This window comes from Tursiops truncatus, chromosome 19 (assembly GCF_011762595.2).
Source record: "Tursiops truncatus isolate mTurTru1 chromosome 19, mTurTru1.mat.Y, whole genome shotgun sequence".
Classification (NCBI taxonomy): domain Eukaryota; kingdom Metazoa; phylum Chordata; class Mammalia; order Artiodactyla; family Delphinidae; genus Tursiops; species Tursiops truncatus.
The window spans coordinates 55,540,557-55,568,435 of record NC_047052.1 but is presented as its reverse complement, the minus strand read 5'-3'; the positions used below and the strand labels follow the sequence as shown (position 1 = coordinate 55,568,435).

The following is a 27,879-nucleotide window of genomic DNA, read 5'->3' as shown; positions in this document are numbered from 1 at the left end:
AAGGATGGAAGCCTGACCGTAAGAATTTTGACTGCAGGAGCTACCAGCCCTGCTCCCATGTGGTCCCTCCCTAAGCCACCCAGACTCCTCTTCCAAGGCAACTGAAAACCCAGACCACGAACAGTCACCTAACATCCCCCTCCTAAAGCTTCAGGCTCAGAGCCCATGGTCCCCCAGGTCTACACAGTAGCCTCAAGTTTCTCTAACTACCTTCACTCCCAATTTGAAGCAAACCGCTTACAGCTTGGTCCCAAGCTATGCCAAGGAATGGTTGGTGGGTGGCAGTGTGGTGGCCTGGCTGGTGTCTGGCGGCTGGGGAACAGGAGTTGGGTCACTGGGGGGTTGGGCAGAGGAGGAGCTGCAGGTGGGAAGCCTCCAGTTCTGTTCCCATTAAAGGACTTTATGAAGGGTTTTCTCTATGTTGGTCTTGTGTTCCAGGGCTGGGGGAAGAAGGGCCACACTGTGGTCCTGGCCCCAGCAGTGAGTTGCAACTCTCTCCAAACCTCTGTTTCCTCATCTTCAGAATGGGGTGGACAGCGTCTGGCTATTCAAAGAAGCTATGTCGTTCAGCTATGGGATTGGGGGTCAGGGAAGTTTGGCAAAACGAAGGGACTCCCGTGTCAGGATACTAAAGGTGGGAGAGCCCTGGATTTGCACCCCTTCCCCTTCACCCAACACCCCCATAAGCTGTCCCACAGACAACTCATAAGGGGAACAGAATTCAGTTTTTACCAAGGAAACGCCCGTGTTTCCCATCACTGGCATCACCACCCAAGCTAGAAGCCTTGGCAGGTTCCTTGAGTCTTTTTCCTCCTTCATCCATTTATCTGACTCCCTATCAATTTCCCGCTGTTGAGCCAAATATCTTTGGAATCTGAATGCTTCTTTTCATCATCACTACTCTTGTAGACCAAGCCGACAGTGGTCTCACACGTCCACGCCCTGCTCGCTTCATTCTCCATACTGTGGCCACGCGGATCCATCCTTCCAAAACTCAGACCCCAACCTTGTCACCAACCCACAGATCCTTGTGGCCGTGAGAAGGGATTCCAAACGTGAGTGCCTACAGGAACTGTGGCGGCAATGTAACTAAGTGAGGAAGGTGGCCGGGTTTGAGGGGAAACATCAGGACCAGCGAGGTGAGATAGGACCACTGACACTTGGGCTCAGCGTTGGGATTTGACAGTGCTGGGGAAATGGCAGCAAACTGGAGGATATATGCCACGTCCAAAGAGAGCAACGGCTACTTGGCCCCGGGGAGGATGCAGACTGTGTTGCTAGATCTTCCAAATTTTTCTGAAGTTCCATTAGTTCGTATTATGTAAAATCTCTTGATTTTCAAATGTTGGCAGATAACTCAGCCTCTTTTTTTTTTAATGTATGGGCTAAACCAAATGTGTCAGTGTCTTATATCCAGCAGCTGCTAGCTGCCAGCCCCGGGCCTACAAGATCACCCAAGCTCCGCTATTGGGAATTCATGGCCCTTCGGTATCCAGCCTCCTACCGCCAGCCTCTCAAGCCGTACCAATCTATTTGAAATTCTCTGGAAGAGCTGGGTTGAGTTAGACACACAAAACCCTCCACCTGGAATTCTTTGCCCACTTTACCTGGCAAGCTCCTGTGGCTCTGTCGTCCTTCGGGCATCCTCCTCCTCCTCCTGCAGGAAGCTTGGTTAGTCCCCTAGTCTGATAAAGTGACTCTTCCATGCTCTCAGCCCCCGGTGAAACTTCCATGTCCTTTATATTATGGTGGTCCACATCCATGTGACTTCTGAGCCCTGGTACGAGGTCTGTCGCCTGCTGGATCTCCAGCCTTAGAGCATGGTGGCCACACTGCCGCCCTCTCGTGGGTCAAACCGGACTCACCCAGGCAGTGCCCGCTGAGCCGGCTTTGTCTTCAGGTTTCAGTATTGAGGGTCCCCGGACTGTAGTCCCAGTGTTACCACGAACTTCTTAGGGATCTTTGGGGCCTCTTTCTTCTCTACGAGCTCAGCATCCTCTTCCGACAAGGATAACTAAATGAACCTTGCAGGTCATATATTTCACTGTTCCAAGAACCAAAATGAGGGCTGTGAAAGGGCTTTTGAAGTTCCCCTAAGTCACCCTGGAGGGAGAGGTTACTACGAGCGAGCTGTATAATAAACACGCATCTGCACAAGGCTGGAACACAGTAATGGTTTACCGGTTCTTTTCCATCTCACTCGAGGGCAAGGAACACGTCCAATTCATGTTTCCCCAGAGTCCATCGAAGGACCCGGCAGACAGGGGCCTTGGGGCAATGTTGGCTGAGTGAACAAATGCCAAAAGCTTCTTGAAGGGGAAGGAGTATAGGCACATCGTCAGTTCCCGAAAGCAGCGACTTACCTGTTTTGTTCATCTCCCATTTGCCCGACTGGAAGCCTAGAGCCTGGATATGGTGAACCCTTGGTAACTACCAGCTGAAGGAGGAAAAGCAGAAAGAGCGAGGGTGAGGCAGGAGGTGTCAGGAAATCAAAATCCCAGGGAACAAAACTTCTCAACCTTCGGTTTGTCCGTGCTTAATCCCCTCCCCCTGGGAGGTAAGAAAGGACTCCAGCGGCCCTGTTGATAAGATTTATTATTCTCCGCTCTGTACAAGCCGCGTCTGCCACCCGCCCCCCACCCACAAACCAAGAGCGCCCAGTCCCCCCTGTGCCCTCCCAAACTGCTTGTACTCCACTGTCCGGCCAGATTCCAAAGGAAGGGGGAGGGTCTGTTCAGGCCCATCTCCACCAAGCTGATTGGGGGACTGAACAGCTGCTGGGGCAGGGGACTGATGAGGGTTACAAAACGGGGTTGGACGGAGGATCAAGTTCAGCGTCTGATAGGAGGAGAAGGGGGCCAGAGAGGTCCAGATGGGAGTGGTTCAGTCTTGAGTTTGCATGACATGGGCCTTGAAGGAGGCTAGTCTGTCTGAAGTTCCGAAGGATGGATGGGACAAAGAGAGGAGGGGAAGGAGTCCGATCAGCCTCCCGAAAGGGCGAGTCCGGAAAAGGACACCTGATTGGAGTGGCAGATGGGAAGCACCCCCCCGCCCTGGTCAGGCATCCTTCCCGGGCAAGGTGCCCGTCCCTGCTCCAGGCCCCCCGAGGCCCTCGGCCTTGTGGGCCAGGCGGTGTTTCTTGAGGCCATAGGTGTTGGCGAAACCCTCACCGCAGGAGGAGCAGCGGAAGGGCCGGCCGCCCTGGTGAGCCGCCAGGTGCTTACGGAAGTAGCCAGGATCCTTGAAGGCCTTGAGGCAGGCGGGACAGCGGAGCTCGGGCCGCGGCGGCTCGTGTGCGCGCTGGTGGCGCAGCACGGAGCTCAGGTAGAAGAAGGCCTTGCCGCAGTGCTCGCAGCGGTAGGCGCGCTCGCCAAGGTGCAGCCGCTGGTGCTCCAGCAGGTTGGAGCGGTAGCGGAAGGTCTTGCCGCAGGCGCCGCAGCGCTGGGGCCGGGCCACCGCGTGCAGCCGCCGATGCTCCGCCAGGCTGGACGACTGCGCGAAGCGCTTGGCGCACACGCCGCACTTGAAGGCCCGCTCGCCCGTATGCACCACGCGGTGCTGCCGCAGGTACCAGGAGCGCAGGAAGCCTCGGCCACACACGCCGCACCGGTAGGGCCGTTGCTCCGTGTGGCAGCGCTGGTGGCGCATCAGCAGGGCCGCCTCCCAGAAGCGCTTGCCGCACACCGGGCAGCGGAAGCCCCGCTTCTGCCGGTGGCTGCGGCGATGCAGGAGCAGGTCGTAGGCACCCGCGAAGCTCTGGCCGCAGAGGCCGCAGCCCAGGGTCCGCCGCACCAGGTGCACGTACTTGTGAGTCACGAGGCCCAGGAAGTGCTTGAAGCTCTGGCCGCACGTGGCACAACTGAAGCGCTCGGGGCCCGCACCAGCAGCCCCGCCGCCCCCGGCCACCGCCGCCCCACTCGCATCGTCACCCCCAGACACCCCTGCCAGCGCCGCCACGGCCGCCCCCACCTCCCCGGCCAGCCCGTTGTCCAGCACGTTGGCCGCATCGGTGCTGCTGGAGCCATCCGAGGGCTGGGGGCCGCCGGGCGCGGGCGGGAGCAGGCGCTCGGGAGCAGCCTGGTGGACCAGCTTGTGCCACATAAGGTTCTCAATGAAGCCGAACGTCTTGCCGCAGGCGTCGCAGCCGTACGGCTTCTCCGCCATGTGCGCCTCCTTGTGGCTCATGACGTGGAAGAGGTCCGGGAAGTGCTCGCCGCAGTCCGAGCAGGCATAGCTCAGTCCATCGGCGGCGCCCCCGGACGTGGCCGAAGCGCCCGGGCCACAGGACCCCGTCGCGCCCTGGCTGGCGGGGAGGCCAGCGGCCCCGGCCAGGGCGCAGGGCAGCTGGAGCCGGTGCACCTGGCGGTGGCGGGTGAGGCTCTGCGGGTAGCCGAAGACCTTGCCGCACAGCTCGCACTTGTAGGGCCGCTCGCGGGTGTGCACCACGTGGTGCTTGCTCAAGTGGAAGGACTCGCGGAAGCGCTTCCCGCACACCGGGCACTGGTGTGGCTTCTCGCCCGTGTGGATGCGCTCGTGGCGCTTCAGCGTCTCGCGGCGCCCGAAGCCGCGCCCGCAGATGCCGCAGCAGAACGTCTTGCCGGGGACGCTGGCGCCCGAGGCTCCAGCCCCGCTGGTACCGGCCCCGCCGAGCAGCAGCGGGTGAGCGCCCAGGAGCGGGACGGGCACGGCGCCGTACACCACCGCCGCCGCGGCCGCCGCCGCCTTCTCGCTGTCTGTGGCCGGGGGGTCGGGGGGTAGGAGGTAGGGTCCCGAGGGGAAGGTGGGCGGGGGCTGCGGGACAGAGGCCGTCGCGTCCTTGGGCGCGTCGGGGGCCGCGGGCGGGGCGTGGGCAGCCTTGTGCCGCAGCAGGCTCTGGGGCGCCGAGTAGGACTTGCCGCACAGGTCGCAGGGGTACACGGGCCTCGGCCCCGCCGCGCCCGCGCCCGCGTGGGCCGCCTGGTGCTTGAGCAGGTAAGCAGCGTCGCGGAAGGCCTTCCCGCAGATGCCGCAGGGCAGGCGCAGCAGGTCGGCGGAGTGCGTCTTCACGTGCCGCTTGAGGCTCTCCCTGCGGTTGAAGCTCTTGCTGCACACGGAGCACGAGAAGGGCTTCTCGCCCGTGTGGATGATCTGGTGCTGGTGCAGGTGGCTGGGCTTCTTGAACACCTTCCAGCAGAGCGTGCAGGCGAACGGGCCGTCGCCGCCCCCTGTCGCCGCCGCCGCCGGAGGGGGTACCCCCAGACCCGCAGGGGCGGCGGGGGTCGCGTTGCCGTCGGCGGGGGCGGCGGGCGTGGCCGGGGGTCCGGAGGACGCCGAGGTGGGGGCGGCGGCGGCGGCGGGCGCGGGCAGGCCCAGCGGTGGGAGTGGGGCGCCTGGCTGCTGCGGGCCCCCCGCGGCCGGCGGCACGTCCTTGTGGCAGCGGCGGTGGCGGATGAGGCTGGAGACGTGGTTGTAGGTGCGGCCGCAGACGCCGCACTCGTATGGCCTCTCCCCCGAGTGCACCAGCATGTGCTGGACCAGGTGCGAGGACTGCTTGAAGGACTTCTGGCACACGCCGCAGGGGAAGCGCCGCTCCATCAGGTACTTCAGCCTCCGGAAGTAGCCCTTGTCGTCCTTGGCTGGATCGCAGGCCGCCCCCGCGGTGGGGCCCGGCGGCGTCTGCGAGGGCGCGGGGAGCGGCCCGGGCGTCCCCGTGGGGGCAGCTAGCCCCGGCGTCGCCCCCGGCCCGGTTGCCGGCCCTCCGCGCTTCAGGTTACCGAACAGGTGCTGGTGTCCCGAGAGGTCGACGATGCCCCACTGCGGGGCCGGGAAGGCGGCATCGAAGAGCGGAGGAGGGGGCGCCCCGAAGGCGGGCGGCAGGGGCGGGTCGGGCTTCTTGGCTTGGGAGGACGACGACGAAGAGGACGACGAGGACGACGAGGATGAGGAGGGCACCTCGGCCTTGGGTTTGAAGGTGGACTGGGGCGGGTAGTCGTACTGCGGGGGTGGCGGCTGGGGCGGCGGCTGCGGCGGGGGCCCGGGGGCGCAGGGCAGCGCCGCCACTGCCTTGGCGTGCTCCCCGTACAGTTCCATGGGCTCAAAGCGCTGGTGGTTGAGGAACTCCAGGAAGTCGAAGGGGTAGCTCTGGAAGTGAACCCCGTCCTCGCCCCCTAGGCCGCTGCTCCCGCCGCCCCCGGCGCCGCTGCCCGCTGCGTTGGCCTCCATCCTGGGCGGGTGGGAGATGGGGGACCCTGCAGAGAGGAGGACGGGGCTGAGGAGGCAGGGCCTCGCGCGGGGTCCCCCAGCTGCGGGCACTGGAAGACGCACACCCACCGGCTCGAGATCCGCTCCCTCCTCGTCCGGCCTTGCTCACCCGTCCCTCTGTCCTTCCACCCCACAGGCCAGCCTTCCTCTTGGCTCCGCTGGCCCCACTGACCTCTCCCCCATGGCCTGTCCCTTTTCTGAGTCCTCTTCGCTCCTCGTCTCCCTGCTGTTTCTCGGATGCCTTCTCTCTCTCCCCTTTTTTCTAGGCTTCTCACACATCTCTATCCACCCTGCAGACCCTGCAGGCCCCCACTTCCTCTCCTCAGATTCTAGTTCTTCCAGCATCCCTGGCTTCTGCTCTCTCTCCCTTGTGCACTCTCTCAGGCCTCCACTCTGGGTCTGCCCAGGCCCTCTGCTCTGTAGCCCCCTCACCCCCAACACACACACACTATCCCCAGCCCCCTGCTCTCAATCCCCTCAGGTTTTGCCTTTGTCAAATGATAAGTTTCCATCAGAGCGGTTAAGAGGGTGGCCTCTGGAGCCAGAATGCCAGATCTGAACCCAAGCCCTGCCATTCTCCAGCTGTGTGACCAAGGACAAGCTCCTCTCTGTGCCTGGATTTCCTCACCTACACATCCCTACCTCACAGGGCTGCTGTGAGGACCCAGCAAGCTATGTGTGTCGGTGGGTGCTTCCCGGCACACTGGACGGGACTCTAGTTATCACTCCCACTGCTAGGAGCACAAAGAGAAAGTCAGGACACACGAGGACAGCTGGAATGAAGCCAGTGTGGGGAGGGGGCATTCTTTTACTATTCTTACTAGGTAGGAAAGAGACTTTGCTTGCCTGGGGAGAACAACTCACAGCAGCGCAGCTGGGCAGCCTGACACAGCAGGAAACACGTGGGCCCTGGCCCTGGGTTCAAGTCCCGTCTCCTTCCTGACCCATACCCTCTCCACTTCTACAAGGGGGCGGTGACCCCCAGAAGGCAGGGGGGCTTAAGGGGGCTGAAATAGGAGGTAAGGAAACAGCCATTGGCAGAGCTCATTCAGCCCCTGGAGCTATCTGTACCTTCAGTGACATCGCACACCTAGGAGGAGCCTGACGGCAGATGCTCCGGGAGTGTGGGTTCCTGTCCTTGCCCCTGGGGGGGCGGGGTTCCTGCCCTGTCCAGGGTGGCAGTTACTCTCTGGGCACCTCCTTTACAGGACTTCCCACTGCAGGCTGCAGCTGTCCATGCCTGCCTGCCCACCCCCCAACCTCGTCTCCTGCGACTGATCTGAGCCTCAGACCCGCCAGGGACTTCGGGCAACGCCTCCACTAAGCGGGTGGAAGGCCAGTGGGAGAAGGGCCCGCAAGGTCTGCCACGGTTCTTGGCCGCCATCCCCCTTCGCTGGCTCTGCGCCCAGCCCACCACAGGGGGGCAGTGGGGTCTACCAACGCCAGGGCCCATCAACCCCCATCCATCTGGCTGACTGTCTCCCCAGACAGGTGAAAGGTGAGTGTCTCTTCCACACCTGCCCGGAGGTCAGTATTTTTAGCCTCCAGCTCTGGGTGTCCCTGGATGAGACTCAACATCCTATGGCCTTCACACTTCCCTAGTTAAGCTGATCTCCGGAAGAAGCAGAGGAGTGCCTGGGTGCTTGTGGAAGCCTGTGGGCAGAACCTGAGTCTGGGAGACGGTACTGGGCTGGGCTGGGGGACAGAGAGAAAGTACATGGAGGAAGGGTGCAGGGAGTAGGGGAGCAGTTAGGGTGCTACGGTGGGGGCATGGGAGGAGGGGGTCCCAGGAAGGAAGCCCCACCCTGGCTCGCCTCCATCAGAGCACATGTTAACAGCTAGCTCTGCTGGGGCATTTCCCACAGGCCAGCACCCTTCCAAGCAGGTCACGCACACTAACTCACTGAATCTCCATCACAGTTCTATGAGACTGACACGGGGACTGTTGTTATCCCCATTTGACAAAACAGAGGCACAGAGAGGGCAAGTGACTTGGCCAAGGTCACAGAGCAAGTTTGTGGCTGGACCCCACCACTACCACCACCACCACCACACACACATACAGGATTGTTCCCTGAGGAGGACGAAGGGGAGGGTGGAACTATGGGGACAGGAGCCTCATTTGTGGGTGCTCTCTGCATTATGAGGGGCATTCACAGAAGGGGCCAAGTGGCTGGGGGAGGTATTTACCATCCTGAACAGATGGAGAAGTGATGTGCTGAGGCCGTTCCCTCTTGCCTGGAACATTCTTCCCCAGACCTCAAGGCTCCCTCCCGTGCCTCCTTCAGGTCTCCGCTCAGATGTTATCTCCACGAGAGGGACTACCTCTAACCCCACCACTCACCAGCCCCTCATCCTGCTGCATTTTTTTCACCACAGTCATTGCCACCAACTTATTGCATATATTTCCTTTGCTGTGTATTTACTGTCTGGCCTCCTCACCTAAGACAGTGAAGACTTGGCCTGTCTTGTTCACCACTGGGCCCCTAGCACCTAGCACAGCACCTGGCACAGTGTGGGTACTTGATAAATATTTGCTGAAATGTGGGAATTAAACAGCGCCCTCCCAAATCACCAGGGGGTCTACAATGAAATCACAAGGAAAGTTAGATGAACAAGAAATGGAAAAGCAAAACACCAAAACAGGCGATGCAGCTAAAGCTGTGCTCAGAGATAAATTTATAGCTGTAAGTGTCTACTGATACATATTTGTTGAATGAGTGACGGGATGAGACTGTGCTGACCAGAACTACCTGAGGGAGGAAGGGGGACATTTAGTGGAGATGGAGCTAATATTGGCAGGGTGTTCCCAGGAGAATGAATTCTGGTGGAAGTGAGGTTACGAAGAGGGCCCCAAGGGCAGGTGGGCAGATGCTGAAGGACTGCTGCTGGGAGAGGCACAGTGGGTGTTACTGGGGGACACAACTGCTCAGGCTCACAACTATTTCCAATGGTAAATGAGAGACATTTCCTTTCTCAGGGGACCCAAGCCTCAAACTGCTATCTTTCTAAGGGGAGACGTGCCATGGATTTCATGCACAGAGTGGTGCAATGGGGGGAACCCCTCCCAAGGGGCCGGAGTCCCACAGCAACTGCAATCACAATCATGACAACTCGTGTTTATTGTTTGACCAGTTTCACATGTACCATCACCTTGATGCCTCGTAATAGTGCTGTACCATTACTGGACCCATTTTATACGTAGGGAAACTGAGGAGAAGTGGGGGTCATTTCCCTAAGGTCATGTGGCCAGTGGAGGGGAAAGCAAGTATTAGATTCCAGGTCTCTCTGATGCCAGGACCTGTGGGCCATTCTGGTACAACAAAGCTGCTTTGTGATGAAACTCTATGTCTGTAATAACAATAGCAGTAACATATAGTAACATGTAACACTGAACCAAGTGCTTTTTACACGTCCAGTACCCTCCTAGATCCTTTACATGTGTCGACTCAATGAATCTTCCCAATAACCCTAGAAGATGGTTAGGATTATTAACCCCATTTTACAGAGGAAGAGACTGAAGGCCAGAGAGGTCAATTAATCTCCTAAAGTCATACCACTAACAAGTGGCAAGGCCAGGAGTTGAAGGCAAGCAGTGGGGTTCCAGAGTACGCGCTGTTACCCTTACAACATCCTATCTTTCCTTTTTTGGACGCACTGCGGGGCTTGTGGGATCTTAGCTCCAGCCAGGGATCGAACCCGGGCCCACAGCAGTGGAGTCCTAACCACTGGACCGCCAGGGAATTCCCATGCTGTCTTCGCGTATTTCTCTCTCCAAAATAAAGGAAAGCCCTCTCTCCACCTTATACTGGAAAGATACTTTGCCCCATCCACTTCCCTGGCACTCAGCCCCAGGACTAGCGACTGGCATTTACTGAATGCTAACAAGCACCGCACTAGGTGTCTTATGTGGCTTGTCTCAAGCAGACCTCACAACAGACTCATGAGGTAAGCATTACTACTGTTCACATTTAGTAGACAGGAGGACTAAGGCCAAACCATGTCACTGTCACTCCTCCACTCAAAACCCTCAGTGACACCATCTTAAAGCGCGTCAGAGATGACCTCCACAGCTCCAGCAGCTTCCTGGCTGCTCCACCAACGTGCCAGCTCTATTCCTGCCCCAGGGCCTTTGCACTGGCTGTTGCTTCTGCCTGGAAGGCTCTCGCTCCCTCACCTCCTCCACGTCTTTGCTCAGATGCTGTCTTCTCAGTGAGGTGCTCCAAGACCACTGTAACCTGTCACTCAAACCAACATTCCTGCTCACCCCAGCCTCCTTCCTTTCTCTCCTTTCCTGTCAGCATGATCTGACAAACCATATGGTCTGTTTGTCTGTCTTCTTGCTGTTGGGCTCCCACTCTAGGAGGCGGGGTCCAAGCAGTCAAGATTTTGTACCTGTTTTGTTCACTGCTCTATCCCCAGGACCTAGAACAGGGCCTGTCTCAAGTATTTGTTAAATAAGTGAATGAATGAAGCCTGGGAAATAGGGAATAGTTTGCTCAGAGATACGACGGCTGGTGGGATCCAGGGCTCATCCTTGTAACCATTTCACTCTCGGGGGAGGGGAGCAGTAAGGCAGCCCCTGGTGGGCCACAGCTGTCCAAGAGAGGAGTTTACACACAGGTGTAACTTTCTGGTGTGTGGCTTTCTGGGGGTGGGTGACAAGAGGATCACAGGAATCTCTTGAAAGAGGCCTTCCTGCCATGCCCTCTGACACCACAGCCCCTGTAACTCTATGCCCTTATCCTACTGTATTTTCTTCACACAAACATTTGTAGTTTGCTTTTTAATTTTGTGCCCCATGAACTGACATATACACTCCACCAAGACAGGGGATTTTGTCTGTTTTGTTCTCTGCTGCATCCCCAGTGTGTATAGGTGTTCATTAAACAGTTGTTGAACAAAGGAAAGAATGAACAAATGTAGAACATTCTGGGCTCTGTAGAGGTGACAAAGGCCAGGTGACTGATCACAATGCCCTCACTTCTAAGGCCCTATGAGTTCAAACCTTCTCTCCCCTCATTCTTCCCTTCAATTCCTCTGCTCCAACCTCACTGGCCTCCCCTACCACCCCTCTGATCATCACGATCACGGCCACCTCAGGGCCTTTGCACGTGCTCTTCCTCTGCCTGGATGCCTGGAACAGTTCACCCACATCTTTACATGGCGAAGTTGCCTCTGCCAATTCAGGTTTCACCTCTGAAGTAGCTCATAAGACTCAGAAAACCCAGAAAACAGCATTGGTCTTGTTTGTTTGCTTGCTTTTGATCTGTCTCCTCAACTAGACTGTAAAGACCCACAAAACAAAAACTGTGTGTGTCTCTCTCTTTCATGGATGTACGTCCTAGACCTAGAACAGTGAATATTCATTCTGTAAAGAGCGAATGAATGAATGTCTAGGGAAAAAAGAAGTCATGCCCTAGTGGAGCTGGGAGTCTTCCTCAGGGAGTCCAGGAGAAGGGAGTGAGAAGTGGAAGGTCAGGATGAGAGCTGCCAGGGGCAGGGGAAGACAGCATCACATAGGGCACTGCTCTGTGGGAACACGGCAGACAGGAGCTGACCCGGAGGAGGGTGGGGTGAGAGTGTTTCATGGGAGCCTGGGGCTAAACTGGCAGCTATTTCTACCTAAAGGGGGAGAGGATGTGGGTGTGAGAGCACAACTCTAGACGGAGCTGTTTATGGGGGGGGCGCGTGAGGGGTGTCGGTGATTGAAAGGATTATTCTCAAGGGGAATTACTGGGGGGGAACTGGAGAAGGAAAGAAGGCATTCTTGGCCACTGACCAGAATGCAAAGTATTTTTACACTAATGAAGGGGGCATTTTGGGGGGGGGGGCGCTGACTAGGAGCTTTGGGGGCTGTTGTGTGTAGACAGAAATAATGGGAGACAGATCTGCCGCAAAGCACTAATGCCACACTCTTTGGAGGCAACCTACAGGGGATACTAAAGGGAGGGTTCACGGGCAGCTGCCCTGCATGTGGACGGGCAATGCCGGTGGCATTTTGGGGGCTGTCCTGGAGGAAGCAATGACGGGGTAGGGGGGGTATGTAGAAGAGATCCTATGAGAAAGCCTCAGTGGGGGGCCCTGGCAGCAGTTGGGGGCATCGCCACGAATGAGGGCGCTCTGGCAGCTGTCCTACATGGGGGCATTAATGGGGAGATATCTGGAGTAGTCTTTTGGGGGAGCAGTCACTGGGGGGCCCCTGGCGCGGGCTCGGCGGGAGAAGCAGTGATGGGAACGTTCTGGGGACCAGGGCGGGCCAGGGCGGGGCCCCCCGCCCACGTTGCCCCCGGGACCCCGGGCCACGCGCCCCGTCACTCACCGGCGCCGGGGTCTCCGCCGGGAGGAAGCCGAGGAGGCGGAGGAGGCGCCGCCGCTCCGGGGAGACCCGAGGGCCCGACCGGAAGTGCCGCCCCCTCCCCCTCCCCGGCAGCCCCGCGCCGCCCGCCTGCCCGCCCGCCCGGAAGCGGAAATCGCGCCCGTCTCCGCGGCGCCGGCGTGGAGCAGCGGAAAGAGGAGGCGGCGGCGGCGACCGGGAAGGGGAAGTGCGCCTGCGCGTTGGCACGAGACAGCGGGCGGGGGAAGACCCGGCCGCTTCCTGTGGGCGAGCTGAGCATAGTGCGCCTGCGTCCTGTGCGCCCGCCTCTTCTTAGGAGACCGCCCACATCCTCCGGACATCCGGTTAAGCCACGCCCCTCATGTAAATTTCACATTTAAGCCCCGCCCCGATCCCCGAATCACGCCTATTTCAGATGTTAATTATAATAATCCCCACCCGTCGTCTCAGAATCCTTCCTCCTCGACCCAGCCCCGTGAAGTGTACCCTGTTCTTCCCCGCCTCCAATCCCCTAATCTCTAGAACTCCAGCTCTCCCTCATAAGCCCCTCCTCTCAGAGCTCCTTAGGCAGAACCACGCCCCTGCGTCTAAGCCACGCCCCTTCCGTCCATACCATTTAAGTCCCACCTCTCTCATGACTTTCATGCTAAATTAATTCTGCCTCGAACTTCCAAAGCGTTCTCTGAAGTCAGTGGGTCTCAAAGTATGGTTTGGAGACCAGCAGCATTGGCATCACCAGGGAATTTGTTAGAAATGTAAATTCTCAGATCCCCCTGCCTCTGACTTCCTGAATCAGAGACCCTGGGGGTAGGGCCTAAGGACCTGGGTTTTAAAATACCCTTCAGGTGATTCTGATGCAGGCTGAAGTTTCGAACCACAGCTTTACCACACCTTACACGGTCCCTCTCGTACACTCTCTGTAAACCTCGCCCCTAACTCGGCCCCACCTCAAGCAGCTAAGCCCGATTCTATTCAGCTCTTCCTCCTAAGCGCCCCCTCCCTCAGGGGCTTTCCTTCGTTACTCCTCTTAGGTACCCCCTTTTCTCCCCTTGGCCTGCATAGCAGTCATACCCACCGCTCAGCATCTTAACAGTTCAAGTCCTACCTCTCCTAACACCTTGCTCTCCTGCAGTTTCCCCTTGAAACCCCTCCCCTCAGATAAACGCTATCCATTCTCTAAATGCTCTCAATTTCTGCCCGTCAACCCTTACACCTCCTTAAGCCCCAAGCCAGCTCTCAGCCAGCCCTGCCCACAGTTCTCACCTAACTGCCCTACAAGCCTCGCCCCTCAGCCTCAGCCCCGCCTCATGAGTCCTTAGCCCCGCCCCTCCGGCCCTACCAAAGTGGTTACTCCCGCACACAACCCTCAACTCAGTGTTTCTCTGCAAACAGTGCCAGGACAGAGATGGGCCAAAGTGATGGCTGCAGAATTTCCGTGAATCTGGTTAGAACGGCGCCGGGGGTTGGCGGGGGACCTAGAGTCACGTTTGCACAGAAGGTTCAATGTTAAGAGTGGATCTTTAGAGGGAGTGCTTTGAGGTCCACTGGAGATGGGAGAAGCGTCAAAGTCTTCCCCCAAGCCAGTCTTTAGCGCCAAGCTAACGAGGCACATGACAAGGGGGTGGTGCAGCGGGGAAGAACATTTGAAGGGAGATGAAGAGGGGCGCCAGCCCTGGGATCATCACGGAACACACACAGGAAGCCAGTAGGCAGATATTTATTTCCACAGCCCCTGCCTCCACAGGCCTGTCAGTCCGAGGGAGGGTGGCAGAAGGCTGCAGGACCCGGAAGTGGACGTCCTCACCCTCGACCTTCTCCCACAACAGGAAGACTACCAGACAAGAATGTGTCCCAGTTTCCCTGCCCAGGTTCAGTGCCAGCTGAGCGCCCAGCTCTAAACCTGGCCTGGGGAGCAGTGGCCGGGGGTGGGGGTCAAGCCAGCTCTTTCCCCTCCAGCTCCTCCTCATCGGCCCCTGCCGTGGCCGGGATACCCTCGTCGTCCCACGGTGGTTCAGGTCCTGGGTCCCGAGGACCCAGGGGTGCCTCCATGGCCTCGGGGTGCTTGCGCCTGGCATGGCGCCGGAGCGTGTTGGCCTCGGTGAAGCGCAGCCGGCAGACAGGGCACTGGTAGGGGCGCTCCCCGGAGTGGACGCGGTGGTGGTGGGCCAGCTCGCCCGCCTCTCGGAAGCGGCGGGGGCAGAGCGGGCAGCGGAAGGGCCGAAGGCCGGCATGGATGTTGCAGTGCCGCCGCAGGTGGCTGGACCGCTTGAAGGTCTTGCCGCAATCCTTGCACTCGTGCGGCTTCAGCTCTGAATGTGAGATACTGTGGCGCTCCAGGTCGGAGAGGTAGGGGAAGGCCCGAAGGCACACCGGGCAGAAGTGCGGGGCCTTCTTAGGGCCAGAGCTCTCAGGCCCGCCTGCTACTGACCCTTCAGAGACTGTGTAGGGCACACCCTGATCATCGATCAACAGGAGGTCACTGCCACCGCCGCTGCCCACCGGGGCTGTCACCCCCTGTGCCAGTGGGGGCTCCTGCCCCGACTTGGGGGGGCGGCCCCGCTTGCGAGGAAGGGAGGCCTTAAGAGTCCGATTCGAGGAGGTGCCCCCCCCAGGACGTCGGCCTCGGCGGCCCCGGGGAACAGAAGGAGGTAAGGCCAGAGGTTTCTCTTCTTCCCCGGGCAAAGGCGAAGGCCACGGGTCTGGGCTGGGCGTGTCCATTGAGCAGTGGGGGGCTTGGGTCTGGGCACTGGAGCCGGGCTAAGAGGAGAGAAGGGGTAGCCGTCAGTGCAGGAGGGTATGGAGCGCCCTTGTCCCCCAAATCCTCGCCATCCCTGGGTCCGAGTCTGTCGACCTGGGCGCGGCCAACATTCACTTGGACGCACAAACCACACTAGTGGGTAAAATAGTAAGATAATCCTGTACCAGTTGGTAAACAGGCACTGCCCTGAGCCCCACAGGTGTCTCCCAGACCTCCCTAACCCCTCCTAGACATTCAGGGTCAACTTGAGCCAAAATACAGAAAAATCTTCCAAGGAGGATAGAGTCCAACTGAGGGTGCAGGCGAGTATTTCGATCCTCAAAACAGAGAACCCATCAAACAGAAGAGCTACAGAGGCCTCAGAAATGTTTTTGTCCCTCCTTCTGACAGAAGTGACAGAGGGAGAGAAGGGGGGTCAGGACTGGAAGAAGAAAGGGATTGGTCCCAGGTGATGTTTGCCCCTAAGTTGTGGATGTGGACATATATCAGAGCTGTTAAAGGGTGTGGGCTCTGGAGCCAGAGGTTCTGGGTTCGATTCCTGAGTCTGTTACTTACTCTCTGTGTAGTGCCCTTGGGCAAGGTGCTCACCTCTCTGAGCGTCAGCTAAGCCTTTTGCAAAACAGGATGAATACTTCCACCTACTCGCACATAAAGTGCTCAGTACACGGAAGTGCTTAGGAGATACTAGCTCTTATTATCACGGTGAGCAGCTAAGCCTCACACCAACTCTCTGAATAAGGGTATATCACGCCCATTTTGCAAATGGGGAAACCAAGGCACAGGAAAGTGAAATCAGTTGCCCCAGCTCCCTCTGGCGGTACGTGGCAGGGCCAAGACTTAATCTCATGGACCCCAACGGCCCAGGGAGTGGGAAGTAATGGACCCAAGGGACATCACAGGTCCCTTAGTCCTGCGCTTGAATCCAGCTCTACCGTTCATTAACAAGTGGCTTTGCCTATCTGAGCCAGTTTCCACCTCTGTAAAATGGATACAGCAGGGTTGTTGGTCGGCATATATATAGTAAGCACCAAATGAACTACCATCACCAACACCACCATGGGACTGGGGAGTAATAAAGTGGAGGGGGAGGAGAGCACAGGTGCAGTTAGGATTAGGGGTTACAGGTGCCACTGCACCCCACTGGAACAAGCACACAGATTAAGGTCCAGAGAACGGCAGCCACTTTTCCATGATCACACGGCTCGCTCGGTTGGGGTTGCTTGGACTAGAACACGGGTCTCTGGAACGGTGCCCCTGACCCCCGCCCTCCTCCACCCCGGTGCAGGCGCGCGCCCGTGAGCACCGACCGCGCGGGGCGGGCCCTGCGGGGGCGGCGGCCAATGAACGGCGCCGGGCCGCGGACGGCGAGGGCCGCCAGGAAGGGGGTCTGCGCGCGCGCGCCCAGGCGGGCCGGCTCCGCGGGGCGCGAGGTCGGCGCGCGCGCTTCAGCGAGCGCAAGAGCAGAAGCAGGTGGGGGGCGCGCTCCAGGAGCGCGCGGCCCCGGGCCTCCCCTCCCTCCGCTCCTCTCCCCCCACCCGGGCCCCCCGCCTCTCGGGTACCTCATTTGCATGTCGCCTGGACTCGCGAGTGTGCGCGCGCGGGGGCGCGGGGCCGGCGCGTGGGAAAGGGCGGGGGCGAGGGGGCCCTGCCCCTCGGCGGCGCGCGCGCGCGGGACTGCCCCGCCCCTCGGAGCGGATGCCGGTCGGCCCCTCCCTCCCCTCCCCCTCCCCGTCGGGCCCGCGCCCGCGGGGAACAAAGGGGATCCGCTGGGTCCTAAGAGCCGGTCATATCCCCGTCGGCAAGCCGCGCCTGCGCACCCGTCGCCCTCGCTAGCCCCGAACGGGAAATTACCCCACCAACACATCCCAAACACATAGAAATGTCTTTCCTCCCACAAAGCACCCAGCCGGGTGACGCAATCAAAGAAAGGTACCGAAAGGATAAAGAGCGGGAAAATGGCCCCTCATTCCCGTAATTAACATGGCGCCTGATTAGCTTCAAAGCCCACGGGAAGCCTAAGCACAAGATGGAGCCTGCTCTATCCTCCTATCTGTATCGCAGATCAGCGAACTTCGATTTCTCTCTTCTCCTGATGCAACTCTACATCCTACCCAGGAGGAGCCTGAGGCTGCGAAAAGGGAATCATGTCAGCCCTCATCTATGTTAACACCCGCCAGCGTCGATACCGCAGGGAGGAGGCCGCGCGCGCTGAGCTTTTTGCCCTTAGTCTGTATGGCGCCGGGGGCCACCCTAAACCCCGCCCCTTCTCCATGCCCTCACCCAAGATGGCGCCACCCTGGCTTCTCGAACCTCCAGTAGCTGGGAAAGGGACGGGAAAGAGAGAGAAGGGAGGGCGGCGGGGAGGAGGGAAGCCAAGAAGGCGGGAGAAAGGGGGAGTGCGGGGGAGAAGGGAGCCGAGGCGGAAGTCGAGGGGCCCCCCGGGTGGAAGTGACGCTACCCCCGCTGCCCAAAATGTCGGCGCCCAGAGGGAGGTGTAAGTAATTAAAGAGGAAAGCCGACTGACTTTCCCGGCCTCCCGGGGCCGCCTCAGGGCTCCAGAACCCCCGCTCCGTACGAGCAAGGTGGACTCGCCCGACTGCGGGTCTAGCCTGACCTGCCCCCGCCCCGGGCGCCCGGGGCCGCACCTTTTAGGGACAGGGGGGAGGGGTACAAAAGGCCGACTCTAGGGGCCTGGGTCCTCGAGCTGACTGGGGAGGGGGGCTCAGTCCCGCGGGCGACTGGGTGGGGAGGAGGCGGGGCTTAGTGGTGGCTGGGGCGGAGCAATGGGTGGGCGTGGTTTAGAGTGGAAATGGGCGGGACTGTGGGTAGAAAGTGGGAGGAGCTTAGGCAAAGGGGTGAGGTTTGACAAGGGGGCGTGGCTCAGTGAGAATGGTAGGAGGGCCCTAGGTTGAAGGGTCCTAATTGGGGCTGAGGGGGGTAAAGGGGTTCAGTGTGGAGGTGGGAGGAGCTTAGAGTAGAAGGGGTGGAGTTTGTCTAGGGATGTGGCTTTCAGGAAGTGGTGGACATAGTGAGGGGGTGGGGTTTAAGCGTGTAATTTGGGGCGTCGTAGTGGAAATAGCAAGTCTTTATATTGCAGGTGAAATGACTTAGGATGAGGAGGGTGTCAGCGAGGAAGGGCTGAGATGGCAAGAGAGGTAGAGTGGCAGGTGGTCTTGGAAAGGAAGGGGTTTACTTAAAGGCTGAGTTTAAAGGAAAACTTGAGTGGGGTTTAGGAGGCGGATCTTAGTGAGGAAGAGATGGGGGACTTCAAGAGGAAACTCGGAGGAGCTTTGCAGATAGTGGTAATCAAAACAGCTTACCTGTTGAGTCTTTGCTGTGCACAGGCGTCAGTAAGCACGCCGCACGCATGGCCACAAGTTTGCTTAGTCCTCACCACCACTCCATGAGGTAGGTCCTCCCATTATTCCTATTTTGCAGATGGAAAGAGAATCAGTTGGCTTTATCCAAGGTTCCAGGACTAGGCCTGGTCTCCCTGGAAGGTTGACTCAGGTGCGCTTAGCCCCAAATTTTCATACTGTCACTGGCTAAGATTGTCGTCAATCTTCATCTGAAGATGACTTTCATCTTCAAAAAAGAGTGGGAGTGGCTTTCAGAGGGGAAGGGGCTTGTCAAGGAATATAAGAGGCTTCAGGAACAACATGGAGACTTTGGAAGGGGTAGGCGGGACCTGAACACGAGTGGGCGGGGTTTAACCACACTCGGCGGGGCTTAGAGCGGGGCGGGAGTTCATTCACAAAGAAGGGGAGAGCTTAAAAGCATTCAGTGGCTTAGAAGTGACTTGGAAGTGATTAGGAAGCTAGATGAATGGTGGAAGGGGTTGTAGGAGAGTGGGAGGGGCTTAAAGAGCAGTAGGTGTGGCTTGGGTAGATGGGCGTGGCTTATAAGGTAGTAGGCCGGGCCTCACAGGTCTGCGAGTCCAAGGAGCCTGATAGGGGGAGGCTGATGGGGACGTGGCCCCCTCACCCCACTCCATGTCTCCCCGCTCCAGAGAGAGCCCCCACCCGCCACTGCCCTCGCACCACGCCACCATGGATGACGCCCCGCTGCCAGCGCCCCCGGTCCCTGCCCCGGCTCCGCCCGCTGTTGCCCCCCGCGTCCCGTTTCACTGCAGTGAGTGTGGCAAGAGCTTCCGCTACCGCTCGGACCTGCGGCGCCACTTCGCTCGGCACACTGCGCTCAAACCTCACGCGTGTCCGCGCTGCGGCAAAGGCTTCAAGCACAGCTTCAACCTGGCCAACCACCTGCGCTCGCACACCGGCGAGCGGCCCTACCGCTGCTCCGCCTGCCCCAAGGGGTTCCGAGACTCCACCGGCCTGCTGCACCACCAGGTGAGTCCTGCAGGCCGGCCCCAAGCTGGCCTCCCTGGGCTGGACTCGCCCTTGGAGCCCCGGGGACCCACTATGGGCAACAGACAGCTGGCCACCCTGGGCTGGACTCGCCCTTGGAGCCCCGGGGACCCACTATGGGCAACAGACAGCTGGCCCCTAAGAAAATTTCTATCTCCCTCCCTCCCTCCTTCCCTCTTCATCGAAGCACCCTGACCAGTCAAAGCATGAGTTGTTTCTATTTCAGGCTCCACCCAATCCAACATAGTAAATTTGCCCCACCTCTATGCACCTCCCCTCTCCCATGCCCCTTCTCATATGCCAGCGTCTGCAACTTTGTGCTCATCATTCCGTTACTATTTTTAAACATAGACTTACCACGTATGTACTTAATTCCTTTACTCAGCAATTACCTATTGAATGTTTTCCCTGCTCCCAACACCTGGGATACCAAGGTGAAATCAATAAAGTCCACGCCTTCGGAGAACTTACATTCCATTGCGAGTGGTCCATAGCCAGGTAGACAATCAGCAAGAAAGCAGATACACAGGCAAGGATGGTCTGGGAAAGGAGAAGCGTTGGGAAGGAAGTTAAAACAACGGCAATAATAACCATCCGATATGTAGGAGTAAAGAGGGGAGAGCTATGGGCTACCACACGGTGGGGGAGGGGGAGGTCAGGGCAAGGTGATATTTGAGCTGAGGCCTGAAGGAAGAGCAGGAATCCACCATGGAACAGCATTCCAGGCAAAGGGAACAACAAGTGCAAGGATCCTGAGGCTGGAGGGGCCAAAAGCATGCTAACGTGGCCGGAAGCAGAGAACAAGAATGAGAGGGTTGAAGCTAGATCTTGGCCCTGTGGACCTGGCAGGGAGCTTCCTCCGCATCTCTCTGGGAGGCCAAGAATCTGCCCCGCGGGCTAGACCCTCAGCCCTGACGCTGGGCTCTTCCTCCTGCCCTCCCAGGTCGTCCACACTGGCGAGAAGCCCTACTGCTGCCTAGTCTGCGAGCTCCGCTTCTCCTCGCGCTCCAGCCTGGGCCGCCACCTCAAGCGCCAGCACCGTGGGGTGCTCCCGTCCCCCCTGCAGCCCGGCCCAGGCCTGCCCGCCCTGAGCGCTCCCTGCTCGGTCTGCTGCAACGTGGGGCCCTGCTCGGTGTGCGGGGGCGCGGGGGCTGGCGGCGGAGAGGGCCCAGAGGGGGCAGGCGCGGGCCCGGGGAGCTGGGGGCTGGCGGAGGCGGCGGCCGCGGCGGCGGCCTCACTGCCCCCGTTCGCGTGCGGTGCCTGCGCGCGGCGCTTCGACCAGGGCCGCGAGCTGGCAGCCCACTGGGCTGCGCACACCGACGTGAAGCCCTTCAAGTGTCCGCGCTGTGAGCGCGACTTCAACGCCCCCGCGCTGCTGGAGAGGCACAAGCTGACCCACGACCTGCAGGGACCGGGCGCGCCCCCCGCGCAGGCCTGGGTCTCCGGGGCTGGCGCCGTGCCCGAGACGGCCGGCGAGGGCGGCGCTGCGGAGGCGAGCGAGGCTCAGCCGGCCTGGGACGGCAGGCTGCTCCTGGGCCGCGCCGGGGGCGGCGTGCCCGAGCTGGGGGGCCTGCTCCCCGAGAGCGGCGGGGAGGCCCCTGCGCCCGCGGCCGCGGCCGAGCCGTCGGAAGACACCCTCTACCAGTGCGACTGCGGGACCTTCTTCGCGTCGGCGGCGGCGCTGGCCAGCCACCTGGAGGCGCACTCGCGCCCCGCGACCTACGGCTGCGGCCACTGCGGGGCCCTCTACGCGGCCCTGGCGGCCCTGGAGGAGCACCGGCGCGCCAGCCACGGCGAGGGCGGCGGTGCGGAGGAGGCGGCGGCGCCCGCCCCGGAGAGGGAGCCCGCGTCTGGGGAGCCTGCGTCCGGCTCGGGCCGCGGCAAGAAGATCTTCGGCTGCTCCGAGTGCGAGAAGCTGTTCCGCTCGCCGCGGGACCTGGAGCGGCACGTGCTGGTGCACACGGGCGAGAAGCCGTTCCCGTGCCTGGAGTGCGGCAAGTTCTTCCGCCACGAGTGCTACCTCAAGCGCCACCGGCTGCTGCACGGCACCGAGCGGCCCTTCCCCTGCCACATCTGCGGCAAGGGCTTCATCACGCTCAGCAACCTCTCCAGGCACCTGAAGCTGCACCGGGGCATGGACTGACGTGGCCAGGCCGTGCGCCCCTCCGCTAGACCACCCCTCCCGAGGGCTGGACTCAGGGCCCGGGCCAAGGGACCTAGGGACCACGAGGGAGGCCCCGGCCCTCCAGACCCAGACACGGGCCCCTGAGCTGGGGGGCAGCGAATAAACGGAGAGATTCCTCAGCTCCAGGCCCCTGGAATGCGTGCTGAGCACCCCCAAATCAACAGGCTCCTAAGCTGCGGGAGAAATGGGTCTCCACAAGTACTTCTCATCTTGCGGGCCCAAATAATAAAAGATGGGCACCCCTCCCCTAAGGGAAGACTGGCCCTCTCCCTAAGAGCCATCATTCCGACGACCTTGATCCGGAGAATGGGGGGGAGCCATGTCCCCGGATTTCCCTGGATCCCCTCCCAATGCCACCCACCAGAGTCACTGGTGCCCCCAGATAAAGGATATAGCCGGAATCTGCCTCTCCCCTCCCCCGACTTTATTCCCTATGCGGAAAGAGGACCAGGGTAGTTGCCCCCTGCCCTCAACCCCTTCCCCAATTAGGTCTCCCTCCCCTACTAAGGAATGGATCGACCCTAATGATCTCCCCCACCCCAAAAAACTAGAATAGCCTGGTTCAAAATCCCTGCGCCCAGTAGGATGGACTGATCCAGATACACATACCCCCACGCCCTGTCCACTGGAATGGGCTGCTCCAGGTTGCCACCTGTGCCCCACCCTCCTTAGAATGCATACGGCAGGCACTCCTCCCCTTCCTCTAGCGTGTGGGCAGGTCCACGTCATTCCGCATTATGTGAACTCATGAGTGGGAGGTGGGGGACATAGGGGTATCCCTCCCACTCTGCTGTAGCACCTGTCGGTCTTTCTCTCCATGTCTGTCAGTTTGTCTCTGTGTTCTTCCCAACCCCAAGGGGAAGGGGGATTTGGCTAGGGGGTTTCCCCCTGTGAGCCTCGACCTTGCCCCCATCCCACTCCCCAGTGTCTCCTGGACCCCAATAAACCTCGTCCTGTCAGCCACCGCCGTCTCATTTTCTGATCCTTGGCTTTAGGTAGGTGGGGATTCCTCCCCCTCTGATTCAGGACAGGCCTCCTAAATAGAGGCAGATCTTTCCTTCCACCTGAGAAACTTCGAGTCCTTTAGACGGTGCATGACCCTTTTAATATCAGAGATGGTTTAGATCTCATCTAAGTGAAACCCTGCATCTTAACTACAAAATCCACCTCCAACGGACGGATATGCCCCCTAGAAACCTTCAATCCCATAGGACACGCCCCCTGAAAACCAAACTCTTTACAGACGTCCTACCCCTAGGACGAGGCCCCGCCCCTTAGACTCTGTCTCCCAGGCAACCAAATTTGTACCTTAGCCGCTAGATCCTTCCCCTAGATTAGGATCCGCCCATCTAAGGATGGGCGGGCCCCTCAGATTATCTCCTACGGGCTAGATTACATTCCGGTACCGAGTGCCAGGTGCTGTCACCCCCTCTGGGGATCCAACAGTGAACAAAATAACTCTTTAAGAAAACGAGTGGGGCTTCCCTGGTGGCACAGTGGTTGAAAGTCTGCCTGCCAATGCAGGGGACACGGGTTTGTGCCCCGGTCCGGGAAGATCCCACATGCCGCGGAGCGGCTGGGCCCGTGAGCCATGGCCGCTGAGCCTGTGCGTCCAGAGCCTGTGCTCCACAATGGGAGAGGCCACAACAGTGAGAGGGCCGCGTACCACAAAAAAAAAAAAAAAAAAAGAAAACGAGTGGCTGGGCTGTGCCACCTTAGGTGGGGTGGTCCAGCAGGGAGGAGGTTGGGGGGGTGTGCTTCTCTGCAGAGGTCGCATTTGATTTGAGACCAGAAGGTCGAGGAGGGGCCGGCCAGGTGGACACCTAGATGAGCCCAGGAGGGGAGGGAGGGGTGAGATGAGGTGGAGAGGTAAGCAGGGGTCAGGGTACACAGACCCAGGTGGGCCAAGATGGGCATTTTACTGTGCTTTGTGGGCAATGGCAAGCAAGACTGTAAGTGTGAAGGGATGTGACCACTCTTTTACTTTCCAAGGGTCCCTCTGTCTGCTGAGTGGAAAAGGGACTGGAGGGGGCAGAGTGAATGCAGCAGAGGCTACTGCAGTCCACCAGGAGAGGGGTGTGAGGACCTGGAGCAGAGGGATGGACAGAACTAGGTGAGCCCAAGATGAATTCTGGAGGTGGAATGTGAGAGCGTGTGTTGTGTGTGCGCCTGCGTAATGGAAAGGGAGGAATGGGGGCGGGGCAGGGAACTGGTTGCGAGGTGCTGCTTTGTATTAAGACCAGAAAACGAAGAGAGAACAAGTTCGGGTGGAGGCTAGAGGGGTCAGGAGTTCCATCTTGAGCTTCTTAAATTTGAGACGCTTGGGAGATTGGCATGCTCTAATAAGGCTGAAGATGTCCATATGACAAAGATAGGCACGAATCCTAGAGAAACTCATGTTCACCTGCACCAGGAGACTCATATAAGAACATTCACAGCAGCAAAATGTACAGCCCTGAACTCAGAACAACTCAAATGTCCATTGGTTTGGGCTGAATGTTTGTGTCACCCCAAATTCATATGTCGAAATCCTAATGCCGGGACTTCCCTGGTGGCGCAGTGGTTAAGACTCCGCCTGCCAATGCAGGGGACATGGGTTCGAGCCCTAGTCCGGGAAGATCCCACATGCCGCGGAGCAATTAAGCCCGTGCGCCACAACTACTGAGCCTGTGCTCTAGAGCCTGTGCGCCGCAACTACTGAGCCCGCATGCTGCAACTACTGAAGCCCGTGCACCTAGAGCTCATGCTCCGTGACAAGAGAAGCCACAGCAATGAGAAGCCTGTGCACCGCAACAAAGAGTAGCCCCCGCTCGCCGCAACTGGAGAAAGCCCGCGCGTAGCAACCAAGACCCAACGCAGCCCATAAATAAATAAATAAATAAAAGAAATCCTAAGGCCCAATGTGATGGTACTTGGAGGTGGAGCCTTTGGAAGGTGCTTAAGTCAAGAGAGTGGAGCCCTCATGAATGGGATTAGTGCCTTTATAGAAGAGGCATCAGAGAGACCCCTAGCCCCTTCCACCAGGTAAGGGCACAGCAAGAAGGAATGCCTGTGAACAAGGAAGAGGACTCTCCAGAAGGTGACCGTGCTGGCACCTTGATCTTGGACTTCCCAGCTTCCAGAAGTGTGAGCAATAAATTTCTATTGCTTATAAGCCACCTGGTCTGTGGTATTTTGTTATAGTAGCCCCAACAGATTAAGACATTCATCAACAATACAGTGGATAAATAAATGATGGTATATTATGCCATAGAATACTATGCAGCAAGAGAACGAATGAGTACAGATGCACAAAATTACATGAATGAAAGTTACAAAGAAGCTGGATGCAAGAAACCAGGTACATAGAGTACCATTCCATTTCTATAACATTTAAGCAAGCAAAACTAAACTGTAATATTGTTTAGGATGCCTTGTGGATGTGAGCCATCTAGAAGAGCAAGGAAAACTTTTTTTTTTCCATAAAACTCAGAACAGTGGAGTTGGATGGGTTAAATTCGGGATGGGACATGGTGGAACCTTCTATGGGCTGTGGGGTGGCTGCCAACATTCCGTTTCTTAATCTGGTGATTATTTTATAATTATTTGTTAAATTGTGCGTTTTTATCGTGCCCCTTTCATCTATACGTCTTATATTTCACAAGGAAAAACATTTAAAGGAGGGAGATAAGTTTGGAGGCAAACAAGTAAGAGTTTGGCATTCAAGGAAGACATTTTTGCCTGGAGATCCACAATTGCCCATTTGAAAAGGCTCCAGGTCGGCCCCTGGGAACGCTCACCTTGGAGACATTCCTCTCCACTCTGCCACCAGTACACAGGAAGGGGGATCAGACTCACCCCTTTGGGGGGGGGGGAATACTTCGCGTTGGAAAAACAAGACCCGCCTCCTTAGATATAGGTGCCGCCCCCAGGGACAAGACCTGCCCACTTGGAGACTGGCTCGGCCTCCAGAGCTGAGGGCCTGGAAAAGTGCCAGGGTTGTCATGGAGATGGCCGCCAGGCAGTGGGGTGATGAATAGGGACCTCCTGCCTACCTCACCTCCACTCCAATCCTTTCTCTTCTGAGAGGGTAGCAATAGGGATTCGTCCCCTTTCCCGAGTGTCTCAGTGCCAGGTGGTGGGCTGGACCTCGTCCCCAACTCGTGGCCGCATCTTATCAATGTGCTAATTGAGGCTCGAAGGCAGAGGGGGAGGATTTTACCCTGGGGGTGAGCTCAACCGGTCCAGAGCATCAGTTACTAGCCAGACGCTGGCGACTCCGACGCCTCTGTGGGCAGAGCTGACTCTCACATGCGGACAGGTGGAGCCAGCCACCCGCACCGCCCGCTCACATCTGATGTGATGCGCTTCGCATCTCCCCACCACGTCGGTCTTCTCCCCTTCCAGGGCGCCCCCCCACTCCAAAACCTGAGGCCCTCACTCCTCCTCACCCTTCGTCCCTCTTTATTCACCCACAAATACTGCTTGATATGCGAGGCTTGCTGAGGGTAGAGCAGTTACACAGGCGAAGCCTGGCATATAAACTCCCTGGGAATTTATATTCCATGTGGAAGGGGAAACAGGCAAAATAGGAAAAGTAGCCTAATGTTTGCAGTAAGTACAAAGTTGAAAATTAGGGCAGAGCAAGGACTAGAGGGTGTCAGGAAGGCTATTTTATTTTTATTTATTTATTTATTGGCCGTACTGCGCAGTTTGTGGGATCTTAGTTCCGCCACCAGGGATGGAACCCATGGCCCCTGCAGTGGGAGCGCGGAGTCCTAACCACTGGACCGCCAGGGAATTCCCAGGAGGGTTGTTTTAGGTAACGTGAACGGGACAGGTGTCTCTGGGGAGATCTGTAAGAAATGAGGGAAGTACGGGAAAAATTATGGAAAGCTAGGAGAAGGACATTCCAGGCAGTGAACTGCACGTGCAAAGGCCCTGAGTCCGAAAGAGCAGAGAGGGCAGTGTGGATGGAGCAGAGTGAAGCAGAGGGAGAAAGACAGGAATCCGTGAAGGGAGCTTCCAGGGTTCAGACGGTAGGGCGTGGGGTGCAGATGAGGAAGGTGGGGAGGAAGAGGTGAGAGCCACGGGACGGTGTTCAGCACAGGAGCGAAGTGATGTGATTTCTAGGTGCCGGAGACTGCACGCGAGGGAGGCGGGGGGCCGAGGCAGGGAAGCCAATGAGGAGGTGGAGGCGGTGGGAATGGCATCCAGGAGGGCAGCCCTGAGCCAATCAGCGCCAGGTCCCGCCCCCTGCCCGAGGCCGGCCCCGCCCAGGCCCCCCATCTCTCACCTGGACCCGGGCACCGCCTCCTTCCTGCTCCCCGCCTCGGTCTCCCCTGCATCCGGCCGGGCCTCCTCGCGGGTCCCACAGGAATTTCTCTAAAACACTAATCGGATCATGTGACTCTCCAGCTTAAAACCTTTTCAATGGCTTCTCAGTACACTCGGAATGCGTCCAGCATTCAGCCTGGACTAGGACGCCGGACATAGTTGCTCGTGCAGCTCCGGCCTCTCTCCACCACACTGGCCGCCTTTGATGCCCCAATCCAAGGCCCCAAATCTCCCCCAGGACATGATCCCCACCTCTGCCTACGCCTACACACACATATAACACGCTGATCTCTCTGAAATTTCTTTCCCCTCAACCTCATTGCTGAATTCGTTTCTTTCATTTAGGAAAAAATATATATTAAGTCTTCAAAAATAGATAATAAAATAATAACACACTCACACACCCTAGGTATATACGCAAAAGAACTGAAAACAGCCATTAAAAGAAAAACTTATACATAACAAATTTTCATAACAGTACTGCTCACAATAGCCAAAAGGTAGATACAACCCAAGGTCCATGAACAAATGAATGGATAAACAAAATACAGTACACCCATACAGTGGAATATTATTCAGCCATAAAAAGGAATGAAGTGCTGCCACACGCTACAATGTGGATGAACCTTGAAAACATTATGCTAAGTGAAAGAAGCCAGTCATAAAAGACCTCATA

At 58.3% G+C, this 27,879-nt stretch overlaps 3 protein-coding genes across 12 annotated transcripts; 1 reads left to right on the top strand and 2 right to left on the bottom strand.

Annotated features, from left to right (window-relative positions):
* Nucleotides 1-2,577: 2,577 nt before the first annotated feature.
* On the bottom strand, nt 2,578-12,837 carry ZNF865 (zinc finger protein 865). Of its 4 annotated transcripts, none has more exons than XM_033846180.2 (2): nt 12,563-12,837; nt 2,578-6,227 (listed from the first exon to the last, which is right to left on the bottom strand). In XM_033846180.2, exon 2 carries the CDS (start codon nt 6,199-6,201, stop codon nt 3,058-3,060), a length of 3,144 nt encoding a protein of 1,047 aa, XP_033702071.2. In that variant the 5' UTR covers nt 6,202-6,227; nt 12,563-12,837; the 3' UTR covers nt 2,578-3,057. The 4 variants fall into 4 exon arrangements, with proteins under 4 accessions (XP_033702071.2, XP_033702072.1, XP_019793154.1 ...); XM_033846181.2 differs by having other exon boundaries at nt 2,578-8,993; nt 12,563-12,661; XM_019937595.3 differs by lacking the exon at nt 12,563-12,837 and adding an exon at nt 8,431-12,549.
* Nucleotides 12,838-14,278: 1,441 nt separating this feature from the next.
* On the bottom strand, nt 14,279-17,037 carry ZNF524 (zinc finger protein 524). Of its 3 annotated transcripts, none has more exons than XM_033846195.2 (2): nt 16,895-17,037; nt 14,279-15,334 (listed from the first exon to the last, which is right to left on the bottom strand). In XM_033846195.2, the coding sequence occupies exon 2, from the start codon at nt 15,293-15,295 to the stop codon at nt 14,510-14,512; it is 786 nt and encodes a 261-aa protein (XP_033702086.1). In that variant the 5' UTR covers nt 15,296-15,334; nt 16,895-17,037; the 3' UTR covers nt 14,279-14,509. The 3 variants fall into 3 exon arrangements, with proteins under 3 accessions (XP_033702086.1, XP_073652346.1, XP_073652345.1); XM_073796245.1 differs by lacking the exon at nt 16,895-17,037 and adding an exon at nt 15,924-16,431; XM_073796244.1 differs by lacking the exon at nt 16,895-17,037 and adding an exon at nt 15,891-15,913.
* Nucleotides 16,670-22,850, top strand: FIZ1 (FLT3 interacting zinc finger 1). Of its 5 annotated transcripts, XM_073796230.1 has the most exons (4): nt 16,670-16,805; nt 17,397-17,829; nt 19,345-19,684; nt 20,646-22,850. In XM_073796230.1, the coding sequence occupies exons 2-4, from the start codon at nt 17,480-17,482 to the stop codon at nt 21,843-21,845; spliced, it is 1,890 nt and encodes a 629-aa protein (XP_073652331.1). In that variant the 5' UTR covers nt 16,670-16,805; nt 17,397-17,479; the 3' UTR covers nt 21,846-22,850. The 5 variants fall into 5 exon arrangements, with proteins under 5 accessions (XP_073652331.1, XP_033702073.1, XP_033702074.1 ...); XM_033846182.2 differs by lacking the exon at nt 16,670-16,805 and having other exon boundaries at nt 17,187-17,829; XM_033846183.2 differs by lacking the exon at nt 16,670-16,805 and having other exon boundaries at nt 17,690-18,743.
* The last annotated feature ends 5,029 nt before the right edge of the window (nt 22,851-27,879 follow it).